Source organism: Pygocentrus nattereri, chromosome 10 (genome assembly GCF_015220715.1).
Source record: "Pygocentrus nattereri isolate fPygNat1 chromosome 10, fPygNat1.pri, whole genome shotgun sequence".
In the NCBI taxonomy this organism is placed as follows: domain Eukaryota; kingdom Metazoa; phylum Chordata; class Actinopteri; order Characiformes; family Serrasalmidae; genus Pygocentrus; species Pygocentrus nattereri.
The window spans coordinates 10,630,939-10,655,047 of NC_051220.1; the positions used below are offsets into that span (position 1 = coordinate 10,630,939).

At 39.9% G+C, this 24,109-nt stretch overlaps 1 protein-coding gene across 7 annotated transcripts in view; it reads left to right on the forward strand.

Annotated features, from left to right (window-relative positions):
* rps6ka1 (ribosomal protein S6 kinase a, polypeptide 1) overlaps window positions 1–18,231 on the forward strand; it is a 108,955-nt gene extending 90,724 nt beyond the window's left edge. For all 7 annotated transcript variants that reach the window (XM_017716757.2, XM_017716758.2, XM_017716759.2 and 4 more), the window contains 15 exons: window positions 326–363; window positions 1,104–1,246; window positions 1,354–1,424; window positions 2,060–2,148; window positions 2,251–2,315; window positions 4,109–4,211; window positions 5,109–5,239; window positions 8,324–8,449; window positions 9,546–9,635; window positions 9,794–9,952; window positions 11,749–11,910; window positions 12,948–13,024; window positions 13,253–13,370; window positions 13,539–13,676; window positions 17,197–18,231. In XM_017716757.2, coding sequence (XP_017572246.1) covers window positions 326–363; window positions 1,104–1,246; window positions 1,354–1,424; window positions 2,060–2,148; window positions 2,251–2,315; window positions 4,109–4,211; window positions 5,109–5,239; window positions 8,324–8,449; window positions 9,546–9,635; window positions 9,794–9,952; window positions 11,749–11,910; window positions 12,948–13,024; window positions 13,253–13,370; window positions 13,539–13,676; window positions 17,197–17,319 — 1,633 coding nt within the window. In that variant the 3' untranslated portion in view covers window positions 17,320–18,231. The remainder of the gene's footprint in view (window positions 1–325; window positions 364–1,103; window positions 1,247–1,353; window positions 1,425–2,059; window positions 2,149–2,250; window positions 2,316–4,108; window positions 4,212–5,108; window positions 5,240–8,323; window positions 8,450–9,545; window positions 9,636–9,793; window positions 9,953–11,748; window positions 11,911–12,947; window positions 13,025–13,252; window positions 13,371–13,538; window positions 13,677–17,196) is intronic.
* The last annotated feature ends 5,878 nt before the right edge of the window (window positions 18,232–24,109 follow it).

The following is a 24,109-nucleotide window of genomic DNA, read 5'->3' on the forward strand; positions in this document are numbered from 1 at the left end:
TATTCACTCTCTTACTCATTCATTCACTGATTTACACACCTATTCACTCTTTCACTCAGTCATTCAGTCATTCTCTCTCCCTCTTTGTCTGACATTATTGGCAAAATGGGGGAAAATCTGTTTAGTTAAATGAAATTGATGTGAACAAATTGACTTACAGAATTACGAAAACATCACTGAACCGTTAAGAATGAACATGCAGTGTGTAAAAATTGTACAGAAAGGCAGGTGGAGTGAAAACAGGAAAAAACAACTACATGAAGCTGTTTTACAAACAGGGCTGTTAATTTCCTGTAGATAACAGTGGCTCCCTGCTCTGTTTCAGTATACTGCTGGACGAAGAAGGACACATCAAACTCACAGGTAACCCACACACACCTGACTCTTGGAGTCAGGCCTCCAGTGTCGAAACCTGATCAAACTAGAACAAAAAACATCTTTTTTGTTGCCCCTCTGGGAGTTTTGAATGATGTAACTGCTAACGCTAGTTCACACAAACATTTTTTTGACCATTCTAGATTACACACAGAAGCTTGTAGAGGATATTCAGTATGTTTTATTTCAAGCTTGCATATATCTGAGCTTGTATGTATCCGTTTTACAGTAACTCTTTCAGTAAAGAGTTCTGACGTAGAGCTGCTGACACTATCCAGAACCTGTGTAGACTACGTCTCGTATTCACAGTCAGTGACGTAACTAGAACTTCCAGAAGGACCAGAGTAACTTTCCATCCATCCATCCATTTTCTAAGCCGCTTCTCCCTCAGGCAGAGTGACTTTTATTTCCCCAAATTGTGATTGGTTGATTCCTCTGTCAGTTCCTAATTATGCTGGTAGTTAATCTAACATGTAAGGCCTTAAGTTCAGCTCCTGAAGTCCTAACCGATGGGAGAGCTTGCTTGGCTGTATCCACCTAGATACCACAGAGGGACCAATCCTGACTGGATAAATTTCTATTTGGTGTTTCAAGATTTTAACCCTTTTGCTTCTGAAAAAATTAGAGCATTACTACAATATTTACAGAGTCTAAATACTGTAAGCATGATGATTCTATAAAATGAAAATGAATTTAAAAATGACAGAGGTGTTTGTATTTTTGTGTAGATTTTGGTCTGTGTAAGGAGGCAATAGATCATGAGAAGAAGGCGTATTCATTCTGTGGGACGGTGGAGTACATGGCACCAGAGGTGGTCAACAGGCAGGGGCACATCCACAGCGCTGACTGGTGGTCATTCGGGGTACTGATGGTATGGAAGACTCTCTCTCGCACTGTAGTTTGCTGATCATCTGATCATCTGATTTTTCAAAATGCTGTACTTTGTGTGCTATGCACTATTTGTGTTTGTGTTGTCAGTTTGAGATGCTGACGGGGTCTCTGCCGTTCCAAGGAAAGGACCGAAAGGAGACCATGAACCTCATCCTGAAGTAAGCACTGCACATTTGAAAGGACCGATTTTCCTGCATAATTAAGCGGTTAAGATGTAAATGGAGTCGTTCAGAGTGGTTTGGTGTGAAATGCTCCATTTTAAAGAAACTTACAATCAGAATTGATCACAGTGGTGCTGATAGGAACCAGACATCCACCTCTATTAGCTCACTCACAGAACGTTTTACATAAAATGGTTATAAATACACTGATTGATGTCTGAGACACTGTTTTTTCCACCATTTTATCATCAACATTCTATGTAAAACTCAGAAGACACATAAAGGGTCACTGGTGGTTTTGGATAGTAAATAAACTGTCTATGTTTGTGTTGTAATCATGGCGACCGCTGGTACCTATCGCCACCACTGTAAAACAGATCAAACTGAAAAATTAAGACAAATAATGTTGATAATTTGGAAGGTCAGATAATTACAATCCTGATTAGTGGAGAATTTATAAATCTATCAAAAATAGCTAAATTATAAACATTTCAAGGACTGTAAATGAATGGGTTCTTATTATTTTCTATGTTGCTTTATTTATTGTTTATCTTTTATAGTTTATTTAGTAATTTTTTATTTGTTCTCTCTCTCTCTCTCTCTCTCTCTCTCTCTCTCTCTGTCTCTGGTAGAGCGAGGTTGGGTATGCCTCAGTTTCTCAGTGCTGAAGCTCAGAGTCTGCTGAGAGCACTATTTAAGAGAAATCCTACAAACAGACTTGGTAATTCAGCATCGGCACAGCACAGCAGTTTGTACAGTACAAAGTTAACCTGCTACCCGAAATACGAATTTACTTTCTAAGGGTTTGTTTGTTTGTGTGCAGGTTCTGGACCAGATGGTGCTGAGGAGATCAAACGCCATACCTTCTTCTCCACCATAGACTGGAATGTAAGATTGTACAGCTGTTCTTTTCACCTCCTAATCCTTTTTTAAAGATGACTAATAATAATAAATACCTGTTTTAATCCAGTATGAATCTGCATTGTCTGTAGTTTTAACAAGTCTACTAAGTAATACTTTGAGTTAATTATCTCCTATAATTCATCAAACTCAGCACCTTCAGTAATAGTACGGGGGCTAGCTGCTAAAATGAAGCTCGACTCGACACCGTTCCATTATCCTCAGATTCAACACAGAACAGCTGTAATCTACAACAATGCTGCTGATGGTCTAATTAGGAGGGAGATTAATTCCCTTAGAAGCAGCTCTCACAGAGCAGTGCCATTTTTGTTTAATTAGGTGACATTTCTTTGGCAAAAAATCAGATTTATCCAGTTGTCAGCTTTCCCAAAATGCATTCGAGCCAGTTTAGAGTCCAATTTTTGCCTCATTTAGTGTAGAACTGGAGCTGCGTGGCAAACATTGCCAACAAACACTAGAACACAACAGTCATCAGAATAGCCCATATGTAAAAATACTTAGTCAAAACTTCCCTCAACTTGCTTACACCGCATCCCGGTTTTTATTAATGTGCGCAGACTAGTCAATGTGGTTTACAGGCCAATAAAACTGTGAGCTAAAAAATGAACAGGTTGAGGGGAGTTTTGGTGATGTGCTTTCACAGAAATGATTTGGGCTGTTTGGGTGACTATTGAGTTCTACTGTTTGTTAGCAAGTTTCACTGTTTCAGTTCTAAACAAAGTTTGGACTTCAAACTCCGAACATTGACTGATTGACAACTTTTAGGTAAGGCTACGTTTATACAGCAGGTAAAAGTGGCGAATGACCAGTGCTTCATGTTGCTTAATGCGCTTCATCCAGAGGTAAACAATCATGACTGCCAGCAAACGGCAGTCGCTCCCAGGGGTTCAGCTTCATCTTCGCAACCTCGTTCTCCTACAGCCACACTTGGCCATTTCTTCCAAAATCTCTAACCTCTACCTCTACACAGAGGGGTTTTGGATAAGTCTCTTGGATACTTGGATAAGTCGATCTGGCTGTACAGACTGAGCGGCACTGCCACATATTGGATATGTATCGGATTTCATGATGTTTCTGTACGAAAAATTGTGTGTTTGAAGCGACAATGAGGCTGCAGTGTCAAAGAAGTGACCATGACCTTCGTACAGAGAGCTCAAACCCATTCTGGGTGATGAGCCCAGATGTTATTCAGTGAAGCTTCATGATGAAGCTGAGCCCTCCGGGAGCAACTGGCATTTGTTCATAGTCATGATTGTTTACCTCTGGATGAGCCACTTGAAGCAACGTGATGCGTTGTTCTTTTGCGCACTCAGATCAGATAAGCTGATCTGTTCAGACTGATGTCGCGTATAAATCACATTTAAAAGATAATGTGAACAGTTAAACCAAAAAATCGGATCTGGTGAGAAAATCTGATTTGGGGCCTCTTTTACCTGCTCTGTGAATGCAGTCAAAGTGTCTGAAATCAGAATTAAAAATGTCAGATTCAGCTGTTCATACTGACACACAAATACACATCTGTGTCACATATGAAGAAAAAGATCAGATTTGGGCCCTTTCACCTGCTGTGTGAACACAGCTTTAGCTGTCTGGAAGTTTGTTTTTTCTTTTTCTCTGCTTAAGTATAATCTTAATGCTGATGACCCGACCACTTACAGATCTTTAAAGAGGTCAAATCATCTATTAAAAATCTGATAGATTAAGAGGCAGCTGTAGACGTCTGAGAGAAAATTCAGCTCGTTCTTCTGTTTGTGTTTCAGAAACTGTTCCGTAGGGAGATCAAGCCTCCATTCAGGCCGGCTGTGGCTCGACCCGACGACACGTTCTACTTCGACTCTGAGTTCACCTCCCGCACGCCTAAAGGTGAGAGAACCCTACAAAACAATCGTGAACACTCACTGAAGATCTGACAGTCAAGGTCAGGGGTTATATTTAGGTTTAAGTTTTTCACAAAGTTGTGTTACAGAAGCAAAGCTTAATCCTCTGGGGTCCGCCAACTCACCCACACGTCAAATTCTCTGTTTTTATATCTGTGCCTGCATCTTTGTGATGATCCAGCACAGAAATATGGTTCAAACATTTCCTGAATCCATTCCATCTCATCACGAGATCATACGTTACTCATTTCTGGAGTAATGAGGCTATAAAGACACGTCATCTGCCTCTCAACATGTGGAACTGGTAGATTCATGTGTCCGTCTACATTCTGTGTGAAACTGACCGATGGACAGTCAGGAAAACACTAAGACACTAAAACACTGACCATCACCATTCACAGTGTTTTAGTCTGTAGGTTGGGCCTTTTTAGCCATGCCCCTGCATTTTACAGCAGGAAGTGAGGCTCCATCCCTGTCCCTCATGGCCACACAGTGAGCAGTTAGATCCCATTGTTTTGGATTAAATGTGTCCCAAAGTATGAAAATCAGCGTGGAACGTTAAAATTCTGCAGTTCAGTACTTTTTTGTGTTTGAATGAAAAATATGATGATTTTTTTGTGTGAACATTTTTGTGTGAACAGCTATTTAAAGCTGTGTTTCCTGGTCATGTACTGTGTTTTTGAGCTCAAATGGTCACTACAGAAATAGTCACTACTGAAACATTAAGTAAAGTTTGGGTAGAGTTATGACAAAATGGAATGTTCAGTTATTAGGTTTAATAAAGTAAACATAATTAAGGTACAGATTCATTCAAAGCACTCTTTATTTTGATTAATGTTCGTCCTTTTAAATTGTCATTTTAAATACCGTACTGTGTTGTTAGACTCCCCTGGTGTCCCCCCGAGTGCTGGCGCTCATCAGCTGTTCCGTGGCTTTAGTTTCGTTGCCCCGGCGATGCTGGAGGAGGAGGGAGCCGAGGAGTCAGTCCAGGCACCCCCCCACCCTGTGGTGCAGGTCAGTGGACAGTGGCCTGTCAGTCATCTCTAAACCCCACCCACTGACTCATTTGGCTGCTTTTTAAGTTTTAGGTTGAAGTGATGGTTCTGCGAAAAATCAAATATACTCTACTATATAAATACGCACAATAATATTCCCCCCAATCCACAAATGTAGTCAATCAGCTGAGACATGTTGGGTGTCTGACAGGAGTTTTAAGTTGAGGATGCAGAAATCTTAAGCAGCATCTATGTGACGTGAGTGATGACATAATGAAAAATGATTTTCCCTTTTTCATTTGTTTTCTTTTTTATTTCTAATCTCTAAACTCTAGTTTACATCAAACAGGGCATGTCAAAGTGCTATAAAAAGGTGATTAAGTTTAATATAAGTGACAGATCAGACACATCATCACTCTGCTCTCTTGTCCTGGACAAACATACATTTACGACATTTGGTAGACGATCTCATCCATAGCAATTTAATCAGTTTACACAGGTAGGCGAAGGTAGTGTTAAGAGTCTTGCCCAAGGACTCTTAATGGTATAGTGTAGGGAGCTTACACAGGTGGAGATTGAACCCCAGTCTACAGCATAGAAGGCAGAGGTGTTACCCACTACACTATACCAACCAACCAAAACTTCCTGCAAATTAACTGATCGACTGTTGATGTGTAGCGCAGTAACCGATCGTGTCGCCCGCAGTCACACAGTGAGATTTAACACCGACACACACAGAGTGGGAAATATGACATAAGCATATTGATATAATCTTCATTATAACATTAGATGACTCTTTTTAGGTTTTACAGTATTGAGCTGCTGGGGCTCAGAACTGACCTGCATAGTTCAGAAAGTTGTATTATTATAGTTGTTATTATTATTATTGTTGTTGTTGTTTTGGTTTTTAGCAGTTGCAGTCCTAAAATTAGGGGGCGCTGCAGCCCTATCAGCACCCCCACTTCCCACTCCTCTGGTGTCTGAAGTGCACTTCTTTAGTTTTAGCACTGGAGCTATGAGGCTAATGAAGCTAACAAGTAATAGAAGCTAATACTCCGCTAACTAGCGTGGTGCTACTTACAGGCCTAAATCATCACACAATTGCCTCAAATCATGTGAGATGTTCAGTAAACTCTAACAGAGAAGACTGTTACTGAATTCTGTAGGAATTGATCGGCTGCAGTCGGGGTCAAATGATGCTATGTTGATTTTCTGATCGTTCCCATTCGCATATTTATGCACAATTTCTATTTATTTCCTAAATTTAGCATTTTGTATAAAAATAAAACACAACTATTGTAGAGGCCACATTTAATGCTTTCATTTTTCTCCCAATATGTTATAAATTCAGCAAATAAATAAATAGATTGAAGTCTGTAGATGATGTTATTTTCACTAAGACAGTCCACAAATCCACAGCTGTACATGATGATTGTCCTTACTTGACCTGAAGAGACCCGATTCCTGCTGCTTCTGTATCAGGCAAGGAAGGTGCAGTTACTGTCACTGACCACACGATGGAGAGCAGGAACATGTTCTTGCATCACTGTAAATTATGCAAAAACATTTCAGAGTGGATCAGAGTGAAAGGCTGAGAGCTTAATGAGCAGAGAGTGGTGGCTGTGCTCCAGATAAGTGGTTCTAATCTGGTATTATTTGCTGCACTCTGCCCTCTTAATGCGTCATTAGTGATATTATTGTTCTCTTTAATCTAGGCTGTTCTGTACTGAGAACATCCCACACCATGTGTGTATTTGGTGAACACGTGTGTAAAGAGTGCAGGACTGTGGGCCTTCAGGACCAGGGTTGATAAACTGCACTGGGCCTGAGAACTTTAGGATCTTTAGGATTTAGGATCAATTACAATTGCAATTTTAAAGTACTTACATGAGACAATCACACGTGCAATATGTTGTTATTTTCAGGAGACCCTGGGCTACTCAGATGTGCCTTTGTTTGACATGTAAATGCTAACAGAAATTTTCATATTTGATATATCAATTTGGTTAATTTTTGATCAAAAATGTCCCTAGTGCCTGCAAATTTTTGGCATTTTTTGCTCATACTGATCTTGAAAACAAGTTGCACTTTGGATATCTTTTCAGAAATTGTTAGTCTGGAGTGTCTGTGAGCTGAAAGTGCAGTAGTTTAGATGTGATTCATTCTGTTGGTTATTATCAAAGTAAAAAGACACAATTAACATAACGCAGACTTTTTATTGATTTTCTGTCCTCTCTGATTCATGCTCAGTGTTCTGATACACAGCAAGACAGGCTTTGTTTTTAATTACAAATTTTCATTTGTTTCATATTTAATATTAGATATTTTTAATATTCAAAATCAATGTAAACTGAAAGACAAAGCTAGATATAATACATTTTCTATTACAGTGGGTGTTTAGTTATCAATAATGGGTTTGGAGCTGGCTTGCTGGCTGATGGATTGTCACAGGTGGATGACATCACTCTGGATTGTCTGCTGAGTGATCCGATGTGTGAATCATGTCACTGTTTTAACCCTTTGTTGGAATATGAAGGCCAAAAAGCAGACCAAAATGAACAGGAATTTGGGTGATTTTCCAAGGCAATGGAAAATTGTTGCATTTCTGTAGCTTAATCTGTTCTGAAGTTATCAATACTAGAAGCTGCCTATGGTTTTGCCCTCAAATTGCGGACTTAGGGTCCTAGAAATATACCCTGAACCTAATTCGTTATACTGCACATGTATGTATGTATGTATGTATGTATGTATGTACAATGAAAGCGAAGTTGAGTTGAACTGATTTGTTCTCTGGGTCTGGATTTAGTATAGTTTAGCAGTACTACTGCTGATTGTTGGGGATAAATAACAACTAAAATACAAAATGTGCCATAACTTATGCACTGGCCTTGTTTTATGTTTTATTTTTGTTAAATCCAGCAAATAAACAGTAATCGTGTATTAAAATGTGCAGGTGTGTATCTCTGTAGAGGATGTGTACCTTCTTTACACTTAGCTAATTAATAACAGCATGGAATTTGAAATGTTTGAGTAGTGAAACAGTGTATTATGAATTATTGTGTATTGTGAATTTATTAATATATATTTTTGTTTGTGTGAACAGCAGCTGCACGGTAAGAACATCGTGTTTAGTGACGGTTACGTGCTGAAGGAGGACATTGGCATGGGGTCATTTTCAGTGTGCAAGCGCTGCATCCACAAAACCACCAACACGGAATACGCAGTGAAGGTCTGTACATGCACGCACACACACACACACACACACACACACACACACACACTGGTCTTCCTCTTGCTGATGTTGTCCATACAGAAAACTGATATATGGAAGTATATGGGTTTCAATAATGGTGTATACCACACACAGATCAGCCACAACACCATCAGCCACATTACAGACTGCAGTCCATCTGTTTCTCTGCAGACTTCATTACCCTGTTCTTCAATGGTCAGGACCTCCACAGAGCAGGTACTATTAGGGTGGTGGATCATTCTCAGCACTGCAGTAACACTGATGATATGGTGGTGTGTTAGTGTGTGATGTACTGACACTATCGTGTAGCTATCGTCTCTGACTTCACATCTACAAGGTGGACTGACAAGGCAGAAGTGTCTAATAGAGTGGACAGTGAGTGGACGCAATGTGTAAGTCTGATCCACTCAAACTAGCACAACACACACTAACACACCACCACCACATCAGTGTTACTGCAGTGATGAGAATGACCCACCATCCAAATAGTACCTGCTCTGTGAGGGTCCATGGAGGTCCTGACCACTGAAGAACAAGGTAAAAGGAGGCTAACAAAGTATCAGAGAAACAGATGAACTACAGTCTGTAATTGTAGAACTACAAAGTGCTCCTATATAGTAAGTGGAGCTGATAAAATGGATAATGAGTATAGAAACAAGGAGGTGGTCATAATGTTATGCCTGATAGGTGTACACACTTACTATATTATACTACATGTATATCCGTCTAAAAGTGTTTTATCGTTATTTATGAGAAATTACAGGTAAAATCATGTGTTTTGTTGATTATAAGTATTTTTTCACTTAAGTATAGTTTCTCTGTTTATTTAGGTGATTTAAAGTTGATACAATGTGTTATTAATATGAGCATTAATTAATAGGTGATTGACAATATGTATGTTGTTTTTGTGATACTGGTTATTAATAATACATGATTTATCTTAAGATTGTTGATGATTATTAATAGATGACTGTCAGTAGATATGACTTGTGTTTATAAATATTAACAGATCATATTTGTGTTTTTGTTATTAAAATAATTGGTTGTTAATAGACACAATTTGCATTGATAGGTTATTGATAAGACAAGCACTGATCCTTCTGAAGAGATTGAGATTCTGCTGCGGTACGGGCAGCATCCCAACATCATCACCCTGAAAGATGTATGTATAAACAAACAAACAAACATCAAACCTACAAACATCATTCTCCATCAGAATTTCAAACAAATAAACATCAAATAAACACACACCACCAGCCCTGTGTGGAAGAATAACTAGTCTTAAAGCGATAATTTGTTTGTCTGTGTCTGTCTGTCAAGGTGTATGATAACAGTAAGCAGGTGTATCTGGTGACAGAGCTGATGCGGGGTGGAGAGCTGCTGGACCGAATCCTCAAACAGAAGTTCTTCTCCGAGCGAGAGGCCAGCGCTGTTCTTCACACCATCACCAAAACTGTGGAGTACCTGCACTCTCAGGGGGTAAACACACACTAACACACACTGATGCACACTTTTCTGGAGTGTTCTTGAGATTGAGTACTTTTAACACAGTTACATTTCAAAGATAAAACTTATTCATTTCCAAGATAAAATACTTTTCACTCCTTACATTTTAACTAGAGGAGAAGTGAAGTGATACTTTTTTAAATCCCACAAATGGGGAAATTCCACCTCTGCATTTAACCCATCCATGAAGTGAAACACCACATACACACTAGTGAATACACACACACTAGGGGGCAGTGAGCACACTTGCCCAGAGCGGTGGGCAGACCTATCCACGGCGCCTGGGGAGCAGTTGGGGGTTAGGTGTCTTGCTCAAGGACACCTCAGTCATGGACTGTCGGCACTAAGGATCGAACCAGCAACTTTCCGGTCACAGGGCCAGTTCCCTAACCTCCAGCCCACAACTGCCCCCAAACACAGCAATTGACAATTTGTCAAAATTCCTGCAAAATTCAGTCCTTAATATTAAACAGAGTGATTCAGAGTGGTTTGGTGTGCAATGATTCTGATTTCTTTACAGGTGGTGATAAGAACCAGGGGTCGCCATGTCTACAGCACAAATATAGACATTTTATTTTGCTATCCAAAACCACCAGTGAACCTGCATGAGTCTTCTGAGTTCTATATGGGATGTTGATGATTGTAAAATAGTGGAAAATCTGAAATAATAACTTTTCTTTGGGGACTATTTTGCCTCACACCACCCTGCATGTGTCCCTCTACCATGAATGGATTAAAATAAATGGATTAACAAGACATTTAATCACAAAACCACTGTAAACCAATGCGTCAGACATCAGACAGTGAATTCATAACCATTTCATGTAGTAACTTTCTGTGAGGGAGCTTTTAGAGGTGGACGTCTGGTTCCTATCAGCACCACTGTGAACAAGTCTGACTGTAATGGAGCATTTCACACCAAACCACTCTGAATGACTCCATTTACATCTTAACCAATTAATTATGTAGAAATTGTGAAAAAATCAGTGGAGTTCTCCTTTAAGACCTGCAAAGAACTTACAAAGTCCAGGAGATTTTTTTTCTCTCATTTTCTAGCATTTGAGCTGCCTGTTTTTTATATACTTTAGTGTGTTTAAAAGTAGATGCGCTTTTACTTTCACTTGTGTTTGTTGTATTTTTTTCACTGAAGTTTAGTTTCTCCAGTATTTTTAGATTTCCTGCTTTGCACCAGGCGGATCTCTGATTAATATAACATTTGTATGTTCAACACTGCTCTCTGTTGGACTGGAAAGTGGGGATGTGCCATTATTCTTGAACCTGTCCATCTTGAAATTTAAATGGACCTGTTTTACTGTGTTATTTGGTGTCTCTGGTCACATTAAGCTCAGTGTATTGTGGCATTTCATTCAAAAGACAAAACTCTTGTTTCTCTGTAATCTCTGATGGAAGTGTCCCGATTCCTGCCTCCTCTAAACGCCGTCTGACGTTTGGTTACGTCAGTTATACCAACAGGCGGGAAAAATTATACAGACCAATAATATCTCAGCATGTTTTCTCTTCACCCCCCTCATGGCCACACATCAGTGAGAACAGGAGTGAGAGAGTTTAGATATCTGGAAGAATTTGCGTTGTGCTGAGAGTGTTAGCTGATGATGAAGCTCACAGTCCGTCTTTTGCTCAAACAGTAGCTGATTACACTCATCCACAGATTCATTTAACCTGATTTTTTTATTTTTTTTTTTTTTATTGCTGCATTGGACTGTAACAGAGGACTGTAACCGTCTGATTCTCCTTTTTCTCCTCTGTAGGTGGTTCACAGAGACCTGAAGCCCAGTAACATCCTGTATGTGGATGAATCTGGCAACCCGGAGTCTTTGCGCATCTGTGACTTCGGTTTCGCTAAGCAGCTTCGCGCCGATAACGGCCTGCTGATGACCCCCTGCTACACCGCTAACTTCGTTGCTCCAGAGGTCCAGACACCCTTTCTTCTCTTAAACCCCTTAAACTGCAGACTTGTTATTCACTTATTAATTACAAAACACCAGTGACCTTTCAGAGCCCCATCCCCCCCCGGTTGTTTATCAGGGTTCTGGGTCAATGTGATGTATAACATGTAATATTAGCTAGGCTTACATTGGTGTTGGCTAAATTAATAGTTAGCTATTTAGCTAGCTAGCTTAGCTCTGTGTTAGTTAAGGTAGAAGTCATTAGCTAGAACAAAACAGTCAGCTAACTAGCATTTGCAAGTCTATTGTTACCTAATCAAAATGTGAAAGCAGTTTTAAGCCGTGGCTGTGGTTTATGCTGACATTATGGCACATAACTTAAATCTGATTGATATTTTATCTATTTATCTATTGATAAATAGATAAAATATCACGATACATGCTCATATTTATTTTTCTGTAATTTGCTTTGTGTTGCTCTTGAATCCTAATATGTATTATTCAGAAATTACTATAAATTATATCCATATCAACCATATCTGAATTACTCAGTGTCTACTATGAATTACTCAGTATCTGTTATGAATTATTCAGTAACTACAATGAATTATTCGGTATCTACTATTAATTACTCAGTGTCTATGATGAATTATAGTGTCTACTATGAATTATTCAGAATCTACTATGAATTATTCAGTATCTGCTATTAATTATTCAGGAACTATTATGAATTATTCAGTGTCCACTATGTAGGATTCAGCACCTACCACAGGTTATTGTTTTAACTTTAAATTATTCAGTAACTATTACAAATTATTTAGTAATTATGATTTTTTAGCATCTATGGGTTATTTAGTAAGTACTATGAAACTGATATGTAAGGTCCTTTATGAGAGTGAGGAACTGAAGTGTTTAAGAGGTTTAGCTCTTCTTTTTTTTTTGATTTAGCTTTGATTTAGCAGTGACCATCTGGCCGTGTAAAAAGGCAGGAGCCTCAAATTAGGATGTGTAACATTGCGTAACGTTGCATAATGCTGTGTGTGTCTGTGTGTGTATTGTAGGTGCTGAAGAGGCAAGGCTATGATGAAGGCTGTGATATTTGGAGTTTGGGAGTTCTGCTGTACACAATGTTAGCAGGGTCTGTACTGTCCTCACACACTGCAGAGTGCACATGAAAATACAGACATGACGTTATCAATCACTGGTTATCAGAAAAAACTGATTCGTCTACCATGTGGTTGGACATTAGAGTGGAGACCTCTTTATGAAATATCTATTCTTGTCTGACTTCAAGCTCGACTAGAAATGAATGAGTTTGCTGCATGTGAACACATGGCACTCACCTCTCGCTCACGCTCTTTTTCAGTTTCACTCCTTTTGCTAACGGTCCGGAGGACACTCCGGAGGAGATCCTGAGCCGGATAGGGAGCGGACGCTTCACTCTGACCGGGGGCAACTGGGACGCGGTGTCGGAAGCAGCCAAGGTCAGACACGCATTAAATCACTGTCTTTCACGCACACACATTTGAATCTCTATCTACTGTGTGTTTTCTGTGCATGACTGTACTCTCACTCACTCACTCACTCACTCACTCACTCACTCACTTTCTCTCTCTCTCTCATTCTCTCTCATTCTCTCACTCTCTCTGCAGGATCTGGTCTCTAAAATGCTCCATGTGGATCCTCATCAGAGGCTAACGGCTAAGCAGGTGCTCAAACACCCCTGGATTATGCACAGAGACCAGCTGCCCAACAGCCAGCTGCAGCACCAGGACGCACAGCTGGTGAAGGTAATGCTGCCCAGACCCCATCTGAGGCCTGCACATGGCCAAATTTGACAGCTTAATCAGTTACCTGTAATAATACATGCCCTTATCCAGTTTAATCACCCCCTGATTTAATACTGAGTATTGACTGATATTGATCCGATATTTGTATTTATGTAAACAGCCTCACATTGTAGACCTAAAGTACATAAAATAAAAACAATTTAGAAAGTATGTTAGTCTGCCAGTTAACATTACAGTAAAGTCAATTCATTTTTAGTATGTCAGTAATGTGACTCTGAACTTTTTTTTTTTTTTTGCACTTACTGTCTTCATTTAAATTTTCATTTTATAATTGAAAAACGGATTATTTTATATTACTACTGGCAAGTTTCCTAACCCTAGCAGCTTAATTCAAACTACCACTACTAGCTGGCTAAGTCTTTAACCTGGCTGCTAAACACTACCCTTAGCTACCTAACCCCTAACTCTAGCTGCCTGACACCTACCCTTGCTGCCTAAGCCCTTAACCTTGCTGCTAAACCCCATCGTCCCTACCTAATCCCTAACTCTAGTTGATTTTCCCCTAACTGCCTAAACTTAAGCATAAACTCTATCTTCCTAAGCACTAATACTACAACCCCAATTCCAATGAAGTTGGGATGTTGTGTAAAACATAAATAAGAACAGAATATGATGATTTGCAAATCCTTTTCAACCTATATTCAATTGAATACACTACAAAGACAAGATATGTAATGTTCAAACAGATAAACTTTATTGTTTTTTGCAAATATTCACTAATTTTGAATTTGATGCCTGCAACACATTCATGAACAGGTTAATTGGAAACAGGTGAGTGTCATGATAGGGTATAAAGGGAGCATCCCTGAAAAGCTCATTCACTCACAAGCAAGGATGGGGAGAGGTTCACCACTTTGTGAACAGCTGCGTGAGCAAATAGTCCAACAGTTTAAGAACAACATTTCTCAATGTGCAATTGCAAGGAATTTAAGGATTTCATCATCTACAGTCCATAATATCATCAAAAGATTCAGAGAATCTGGGGAAATCTCTGCAAGTAAGCGGCAAGGCAGAAAACCAACATTGAATGCCCGTGACCTTTGATCCCTCAGGTGGCACTGCATTAAAAACTGGCATCATTCTGTAATGGATATTACCACATGGGCTCAGGAACACTTCAGAAAACCATTGTCAGTGAACACAGTTCGTAAGTGCAAGTTAAAACTCTGCCATGCAAAGCGAAAGCCATATATCAACAACACCCAGAAACGCCGCCGGCTTCTCTGGGCCCGAGCTCATCTGAGATGGACTGTCGCAAAGTGGAAAAGTGTCCTGTGGTCTGACGAGTCCACATTTCAAATTGTTTTTGGAAATCATGGACGTTGTGTCCTCCAGACCAAAGAGGAAAAGGACTGTCTGGATTGTTATCAGTGCAAAGTTCAAAAGCCAGCATCTCTGATGGTATGGGGGTGTGTGTTAGTGCCCATGGCATGGGTAACCTGCACATCTGTGAAGGCACCATTAATGCTGAAAGGTATATACAGGTTTTGGAGCAACATATGCTGCCATCCAAGCAACGTTTTTTTATGCTTATTTCAGCAAGACAATGCCAAGCCACATCTTGCACGTGTTACAACAGCGTGGCTTTGTAGTAAAAGAGTGCGGGTACTAGACTAGCCCCCCTGCTGTCCAGACCTGTCTCCCATTGAAAATGTGTGGCGCATTATGAAGCGCAAAATACGACAACGGAGACCCCGGACTGTTGAGCATCTGAAGTTGTACATCAAGCAAGAATGGGGAAGAATTCCACCTACAAAGCTTCAACAATTAGAGTCCTCCATTCCCAAATGCTTATTGAGCGCTGTTAAAAGGAAAGGTGATGTAACACAGTGGTTAAACATGCCCCTGTCCCAACTTCTTTGGAACGTGTTGCAGGCATCAAATTCAAAATGAGTAAATATTTGCAAAAAAACAAAGTTTATCCGTTTGAACGTCAAATATCTTGTCTTTGTAGTGTATTCTATTGAATATAGGTTGAAAAGGATTGGAAAATCATCGTATTCTTTTTTTGTTTTACACAACGTCCCAACTTCATTGGAATTGGGGTTGTACATGCTTATCGCTGAACTGCCTAACCCTAAGCACTACTTCTGGTTGCCTGTCCCATAAAAGCCTAACACTAAGCTCTAACTCTGGCTGCCTGATTTCTAGTACCTATCTCTAAGCACATACTCTAGCTGCCTAAGCACAAACCATAACTCTAGCTGATTATCCCTGAACTCTTAGCTGCCTAGTTGGCTAAGCTATTAACCTAGCTGCTAAACCCTACCCATAGCTACCTAACTGTAGCTGCCTGACACCTAACACTATCTGCCTAATCCCTAAATCTAGCCACCTAACCCCTAACTTCAGCTCCCAAGCTGTGTATGCCCTTAACCTATTTGTTAAATCCTACCCGTAGTTAGCTAACCCTTAACTCTAGCTGCCTAGCTGTGTACACCCTTAACCTAGCTGCTAAATCCTACCCATAGCAACGCAACACCTAACTCTAGCTGCCTGACCCCTAACACTAGCTGGCTAAGGCTGGACCCTTGCTGCCTAAGGCTGGACCCTTGCTGCCTGACCCCTAACCCTAGCTGCTTAGCTGTGTATGTATCCTAGCTGTGTATGTATCCTAGCTGTTAAACCCTACCTTTAGTTACTTAACCCCTAAACTTAGCTGCCTAAATGGCTAAGCCCTTCGCCTAGTTGCTAAAGCCCTACCTTAGCTACTTAACCCCTTAACCAGCCTGTCCCTTAACTACTTGACCTTAACCCCTAACTCTAGCTGCCTGACCCCTAACACTAGCTGCCAAAGCCTGAACCCTTGCTGCCTGACCCCTAACCCTAGCTGCTTAGCTGTGTACACAACCTAGCTGCTAAGCCTTACCTTTAGCTAAGTAAGCCTTAAGCCTAGCTGGCTAGAAGCTAAGCCCTTCACCTAGTTGCTAACCCCTACCCTTAGCTACTTAACCCTTTAACCAGCCTGTCACTTAACCACTTAACCCTTTAACCAGCCTGTCCCTTAACTACTTGACCTTAACCGCTAACTCTAGCTCCTTACTCCCTTAACCTAGCTACTGAGCTATACCCTTAGCTACTTAACCCCTTAAACTGTTCCCTGACTGCCTAACCTTAACCCCTAGTTCCTATACCCTCAACCTAGCAGCTAAACCTTACCCACGGTGACTTAACCCCTAAACCTAACAGCCTATTCCCTAAGTGCCCACCCTTTACCACTAACCTTAGCCACGAAGCCTGAGCCATAGCTGACTAACCACTAAACCCTAGCTTCCTAAGCTCTAGGCCTAGTTGCCTAACCCTTCGTACCCTTTTTCACTCTCTGAATGCAGATGAAGGGCTGATTCATGTTTATTTTAGTGAAATGTCTGAGAGTCAAAGCTAAAAGTTAAAGTTACATCATGTTGTCATACATTATTTACACATATTATCAATAATATATAACCTTTCTCTTTCTCAGGGAGCAATGGCTGCCACCTACTCTGCTCTGAAGAGTTCCCAGCCCACCCCCGAACTCAAACCCATTGAGTCTTCATTCCTCGCCCAGAGACGCGTCAAAAAACTGCCTTCCACCTCTCTGTAGAGAGAGAGTGCGAGAGAGCGGGGTAGAGCGAGAGGTAACAGAAGAAAAGAAGTACTGTCATGGAGACACAGTGCGAAGCTGTGTGGACTGAAAACGCTCTTCACCTTCTTCAGGCTCATGGAGGTTACACACGCTGTCAGTCAGAGCAGACGGTGGATGTGATTGGCAGATGGGGTCGGGGGTCAAAATGCTGGAATTTAATGCGCCATAGGAGTGTGCGTATGCGTGTGTGTATGTATGTATGTGTGTGTGTGTGATGCTCCTGTTATAAAGCGGACATTTGTGATCCTCGTTTTCCAGCCTTTGATGCTGCTGTATTCGAATATAGTTCAGTTCATTGTTTCGAGAAGATTATTTGTCTGCTCTTTTTTTTATTATTATTATTTGCTTTGTTTAATAGACCCCTGAAGTCGTGCATCATTTTGCTGTCATGCCCATATCAGGATATCCAGGCCTGTTTTTCCTGTTTTTCTCTACAAGGAAAATGGACATTTTTTTAAAAACCACTGCTGGGATAAACTGACATATTGTGAAGCTGATAAGTTTTGTACCTTTTGTCACTGGATCCTCACAATAACAAGGTCAAAATAAGAATAATGCTACATGCTAATGCTGCTGTGCACTGAATGGACATCATAAGACTGACCTCACCAAAATACTTCACACAAACCAGCAGGCTCTGTCCAGTGTGGTAGTTTCGAGGCTTTGTGCAGTTTGAGTAGCTGGTGTTGATGTATAACAGTGTTAACATTTAATAGTAGACTTACTTTCATGCATCATTTCAGTGTGCAGCTTTCTTGTAGTATGTATGTTCATTATTTGTATATTGATTGCTAAACAACATGGCAATTCAAGGTAGCCAGAACAAAAAAAAACAAAGTATCGCCAACAAAAGATCAATATTGGTGATTGTAGGTCAAACCCGCCATTCATTTTTCCCATAGCAAAAAACAGCTTAGACCCAAAATTCCTAATATGGGCATGACACCAACTACAGAATGATGCATGATTTCAGAGGTCTTGTTCACTCCAGGCTACACCCACAAATGTTTTTATATAGCTACTGTTGCTAGGTTGGACAAGCCTACATTTAGAGTTAGTTATTAATTCAGCCTAATGAGAAACAGTAGAACAGACTCAGTGTATATCATAATACCTACATTTAGAGCCAGTTATACATTCAGCCTAATGAGAAACTGTAGAACAGACTCAGTTTATATCACAATACCTACATTTAGAGCCAGTTATACATTCAGCCTAATGAGAAACTGTAGAACAGACTCAGTTTATATCACAATATCTACATTTAGAGTGAGTTATTCATTCAACCTAATGAGAAACTGTAGAACAGACTCAGTTCATGTCACAATACCTACATTTACAGTCAAAATGCATAAATTGTTAAATTGCCATTATCAGTTTCAAATTAAGTTTTATTTGTATGTGGGTGAAAGATCTCACTATTAGGTAGGTGTAGGTTACTAGGTAGGGTGTAGGTTACGTGTTGCCGTGTTAAGCTAACATGATGAATTCATTCCGGTTTTCAGTGTTCCTAGTTTAGTTTAGCTGGCTGCGGCTTCTCTTTAGTTTAAATGGGGTTTTAGCTGAAAAAAAGCTTGTCCAACATCACAATGGTAGCTATAAAAGAACACCTTTGTAGGTGGAGCCGCGAGAAGGAAATTGCCAAATCAGGTCACTCACAGAGAGACTAATTGCTAACGTATGGGAGCTTTTCCAAGTCCAGCATCCTCCTGGGCTACTTTGACCATCTGAAGGCCTCTGAACTCGAGAACTTCTCCTTCAAGTGAATCTAAACGCATGTGGTCACGTGGACAGATGCATTGCGGGTGATGGGACTGTTTCTATTGCATGGTTTCCGATTCGCTCAGTGCCGTGTTGTCGCTTCGCCTTGCTGCAGGTCGCCCTGAAGTGTTTCTGAGCTTTTTTTGTCGTCCAGACAGACAAAGAAGAAAAAGATGAAGACGACGATGTATTAAATCCTCCAAAGCTCTGTAGTGGCATGCTTTCGGTCTTGTGTTTTGCAAAGCCGTGACTTTTTCTGGATATTGAATGCTGTCCCCTGTGTTTGTTTTTCACCATTTGAATGTTTATAGTTCTGCTGTTTTTTCTTTGTTTTTGTTTGTTCTGTTAAAGAAAAGTAAAGTCATTTTATAAAAGGCATGCTGATCATGATTGAGATAAAGGTAAGAGCTGGAGAAATAACCCCAGGTCTTTGTGGGTATTCGTGCTTTTCTGTTGTGTTTTTTACGACCTGTTTGTTCTTTTGTTCAGATGAAAGTATATTGATTGAAACGTTTTGCTGTTGCACACTCTTTTCCCCCCTGAGTCACACAGAACTCCTTTCCTCATCGCTAATCAATGAACCGGACGTCTGACCATCTGAGAGCCACAAAAATCCACCTTGTTTCACAGAGCAGACTTCCACTAACGTCTCCCACAATGTCGCTAACATCTCCCACCCTTCCAACACCAATAAACCTCTCCATTTGGGTTAAATGCAGATGATCAACCTAAATAAGTCAATAAATATTAGATTTAAAGATCCATTTTAGGTACTGAATTATTTCTAAATGACCCTGTCATGATTCTTTACTGAATCACCATGAAATATTTTATTAGGTGATGAATTACTGAATGACTCACTAAATACTTTCATAACTTTCATAATAAATTAAGAACTGAATTGATGTGAAATGGCCCATCACTGAATCACTCCTAAATGGCTCTGTTGTATTACTGAATCACTATAAAAAGGCTAAGTTTAACCATGAAATAGCTCTTTTTAATTTTGTGAATCACTATCAGGTTGTTCCCAATTGATATTTACTGAATCACTCCTAAATGACTCCGTTTTTTTAAATTACTGAATCACTGTTATGGCTCAGTTTCTTTTAAGCACCAAATCACTCCTGAGTGACTCAGTTAATTTACTGAATCATTCCTAAATTACCCAGCCTCACTGTCTCACTCCCAAATTACTCATGTTAATTACTGAATCATTCTTAAATTACCCAGTCTCATTACTGTCTCACTCTTAAATTACTCATGTTAATTACTGATTCACTTCTAAATGAGTCAGTTTCATTTAGTACTAAATTACTGTTATATTGCCCAGTTTGTTTAAGCACTAAATCACTCTTGAGTGAATGAGTTTATTCACTGAATCACACCTCAGTGGCTCAATTCAAATGCTGAATCTCTATCAACGACTTCACAACTGTTTTAATTACTGAATCAGTCTTACTGATTTCTGATTCACCTCTATATTTCTCAGTTTCATTAATTACTGATCTCAGTTAAATGGCTCACTCTGTTTAAAGCACTGAAGTACTGATTTGCTGCTACAGACTCTGACTAAGCACTGAATCACTCCTGATTCAGTTAATTGACTGATTCACTTCTAAATGACTATTACATGGCTCAGTTTGGTTAAGCACCGAATCACTCTTGAGTAACTGAGTTGATTTACTGAATCACTCCTCAGTGGCTCGATTCAGTTGCAGAGTCAGTATCAACAGCATTTCATTACTGATTCACCCCGTCTTGCTCAGTTTCATTCATTACTGATCCCAGTTAAATGGCTCACTCTATTTGAGGCACTGAATTACTGCTAAATGACACCGTTCAAGTACCAAATCACTCCTGAATGTCTGTCAGGTTTGGACTGTAAAGAAGTGAAATCAGAATCTTATTCATGATGAAGACCTGATGTCCCTACGATTAATAGTGTGTTTAAATGAGAGAGTGATGTGCAGCTTCAGATTGTTTTTGGGGGCAGAAAAAGATTGTGACTCTTCTTTGTACTGTATATGTTGAAGTATAATATATATCTATTTTCCTGTATGTAAATGGTGAGTTTTTTTTTTCTTTCCTCCTCTTTGCTTCTGAGACTCAACACAATGTGTCACTTCTTTTCTTGTCTTCTTTAAATCAAAAAAGAAATATGAAATTATGAAAATTTCATTTTTTTTTTTCTTCTTCTTTAAAGGAATAATCCAGTGCTCTTTAGTTTGCAGTGTGTGCAGCATACAGATTCTGCCTTAGTGGGCAGTTGAATTCTGTTAATATATATTTAAATGCGAGACCTTAACATGAATTTAAAACGTCAAAATCATTGAATTCAAAACAACAGAGTGAGAGACTCAAAGTTCCGGTTACTTTCACTTTTCCAAGGATTTTCTGGCATCCATGGTGGTCTGAGCCTGTGAAAATTCCACCCACAGAATTTCAAGCACGTCCCCAAAACAGGCTGGGTTTTTTTTTTGTTTTTTTTGCGGCATAGCTTTCCACAGCCTGTTTTGAATTTTCTGTTTTTGTGATGTCACAAAAACCAACTCATTTACATAAGTCTGTCAATACCACCTACAGCAGTTTAGCCCCTCCCACTCATGCTGACTTTATAAAGAGTGTTTCACCCTGGACTGCTTTTTATATGAGACACAATATGGAGCAGCCAACCAAAACAGTTCAAATTTGCATACATCAGTCCAGGCTAAGACACTCTTTATAACATCAAAGTAACACCATATGTGGAAACTATGCTGCAAAAAACAGCCTGTTTAGAATTTTCTGTTTTTGTGATGTCACAAAAACCAGCATATTTACATATATATGCTCCAACTGAAACAGTTTAGCCCCGCACTAATGTTGCCATTATAAGGAGTGTTTCAGCGCGCACTGCTTTCTGGATGAGGCGTAATGCCGGGCAGCCAATTAGAACAGAGCTTGTTTGCATGTGTCAGTATTAAAGGCACAGTACTGAAAGCAGTCCAGGCTGAAATACTTTTTATAATATCAACATTAGTGAGCAGGGCTAAATTGTTGCAGCTTGTTTTGAATTTGCCTTCCTTGTGATGTCACAAATACCAGCACGTACATATATCCGCCTATTCTGTAGTTTAGTCTCATCCACTCACTAAGAAGTGTTTCAGCTCAGACTGCTTTTTCAATTAGGCACGCTGCAGGAAAGCCAATCAGAACAGAACTAATTTGCATAAATATGTCTTAAAATCACGGTGCAATTAACAGACTCTAAAAGAGTCTCAAAGAGAAGTTGGAAAATATACATGTAAAAATGCACAACGTGAAACCTCACAAATGTAATAAGAAACAAGGAAAATGTAAGATACGGGGTCTTTACACATTTAGCCTAAAAGCTAATAACCCATTGACTGATATTGTAAAAGTGTTTCTGTAAACGAGCGTGCAGACGCTGCAGACAGATGCTAGAGAACGCTGGAGTATCCCTTTAATGAAAAGAAGGAGGAGCTTTATTTGGTGCGGGTTTGGGTCGATGATGTGTTAATACAAACAGATGTTCATGTTTTTCTTTGATATTGCTGCCATGTAGCTCATGGTTTGCGTTGTGCCTGACTGATTGTTGGTGGTGGGAGGCAGGATGGGGCAGTGGGGGTGATTTAGGGCTCAGGTGTGTGTGTGTGTGTGTGTGTGTGGCTGGGATAAGAGTGTGCGTTTGATTCCTGATGCCTTTCTATTAAAACAAACCCAGTTTCTCTGCCCTCAGCTACTTCTCTGTCTCTGTTTCTGCTTCTGTCCAACTTCGGTGCATTTCTGAGTGTTAGTGCCTTCACCCTGATGTTCACACTGCTGTTCACACTGTTTATTAGGCTGGTAGCTTTACACGGTGAAACTTTCATGCAACTTTAGTTGCTTAAAACCTGCATGAAACTAAATTGCACTTGAGTTGCATAAGGCAAAGCATCTTGGAAGCTTGGTGGGTGGGTCATACCGAAAAGTGCCTGCAACTCACTTGAAACTCGGACGCAACAGTTGCGAGCATCTCGACTTGATCTTGAAGCACGTTTCAGGAAACAGGAAAAAGCATCAGCTGATCACATCGAACAATATACTTTCAGACTGTTGACCACACCAGATCAACGGACAGGAAAATAAAACAGAAAATGGGCTGTTGTGCGCTTGAAAATGAGATCCTCCTGACTCAATCATAGTTGGTAGTGATTCTGAGGCAGAACAACAAACGTGAGTTTCTTGAAGCTACTGTTTGTGTAACCACCTGTGTTAACTAGCCAGCTAATGTAAATATTTAAATCTAAACTATAGTCTTGCCACATCAATAAACGAACTCCACCTAAATATTTCATTTTTGAAAACAAATATCAGAAGATTAACATTTGTCATAACTCATTTGTGTGGTAAATGTGTAAATAAATAAATAAATAAATGCTATGCGTTATAAAAATGCATAAATAGCACTGAGGCCCACTGGTGGTCTCCTGGTCTAACTGTCAAGTTGCACAGAAATTATGTGCAGGCAACTCGCATCATGCACGTAGTTGCATTATAGTATCACCATGTACCAGCCTTAGTGATTAGCTGTAGTTATCCAGCTTGTATTAACTTGCCATTTTGTTTTTCTTCTTTTTATTATTCTGCCAGTTTTTTGAAATATCAAGACCAAACCGAATTTGAGAATGTTTGGCCTGACCGCGACGTGTGCTTGTGCTCAGCTTTTGCTTGCATGTGTGGCTTCCACATAGCAACCGTTTAAACTTGAATGAATGGCGTAATGTGTAACATTTTAAAACTGAATTGGTCTTCATATATAGACTTTTCACTCCACCACAGTCACTGTGCACTACATGGCCAAGCGTTTGTAAACCCCTCTTAAGACACCATGATGTAAGGACACTGACAATACCCTAACAACCACTTGGGATACCATAGCAACACCCTACCATACCCTAAAAACCACTTAGAATACCATATCAACACCCTAGCAACCATCTGG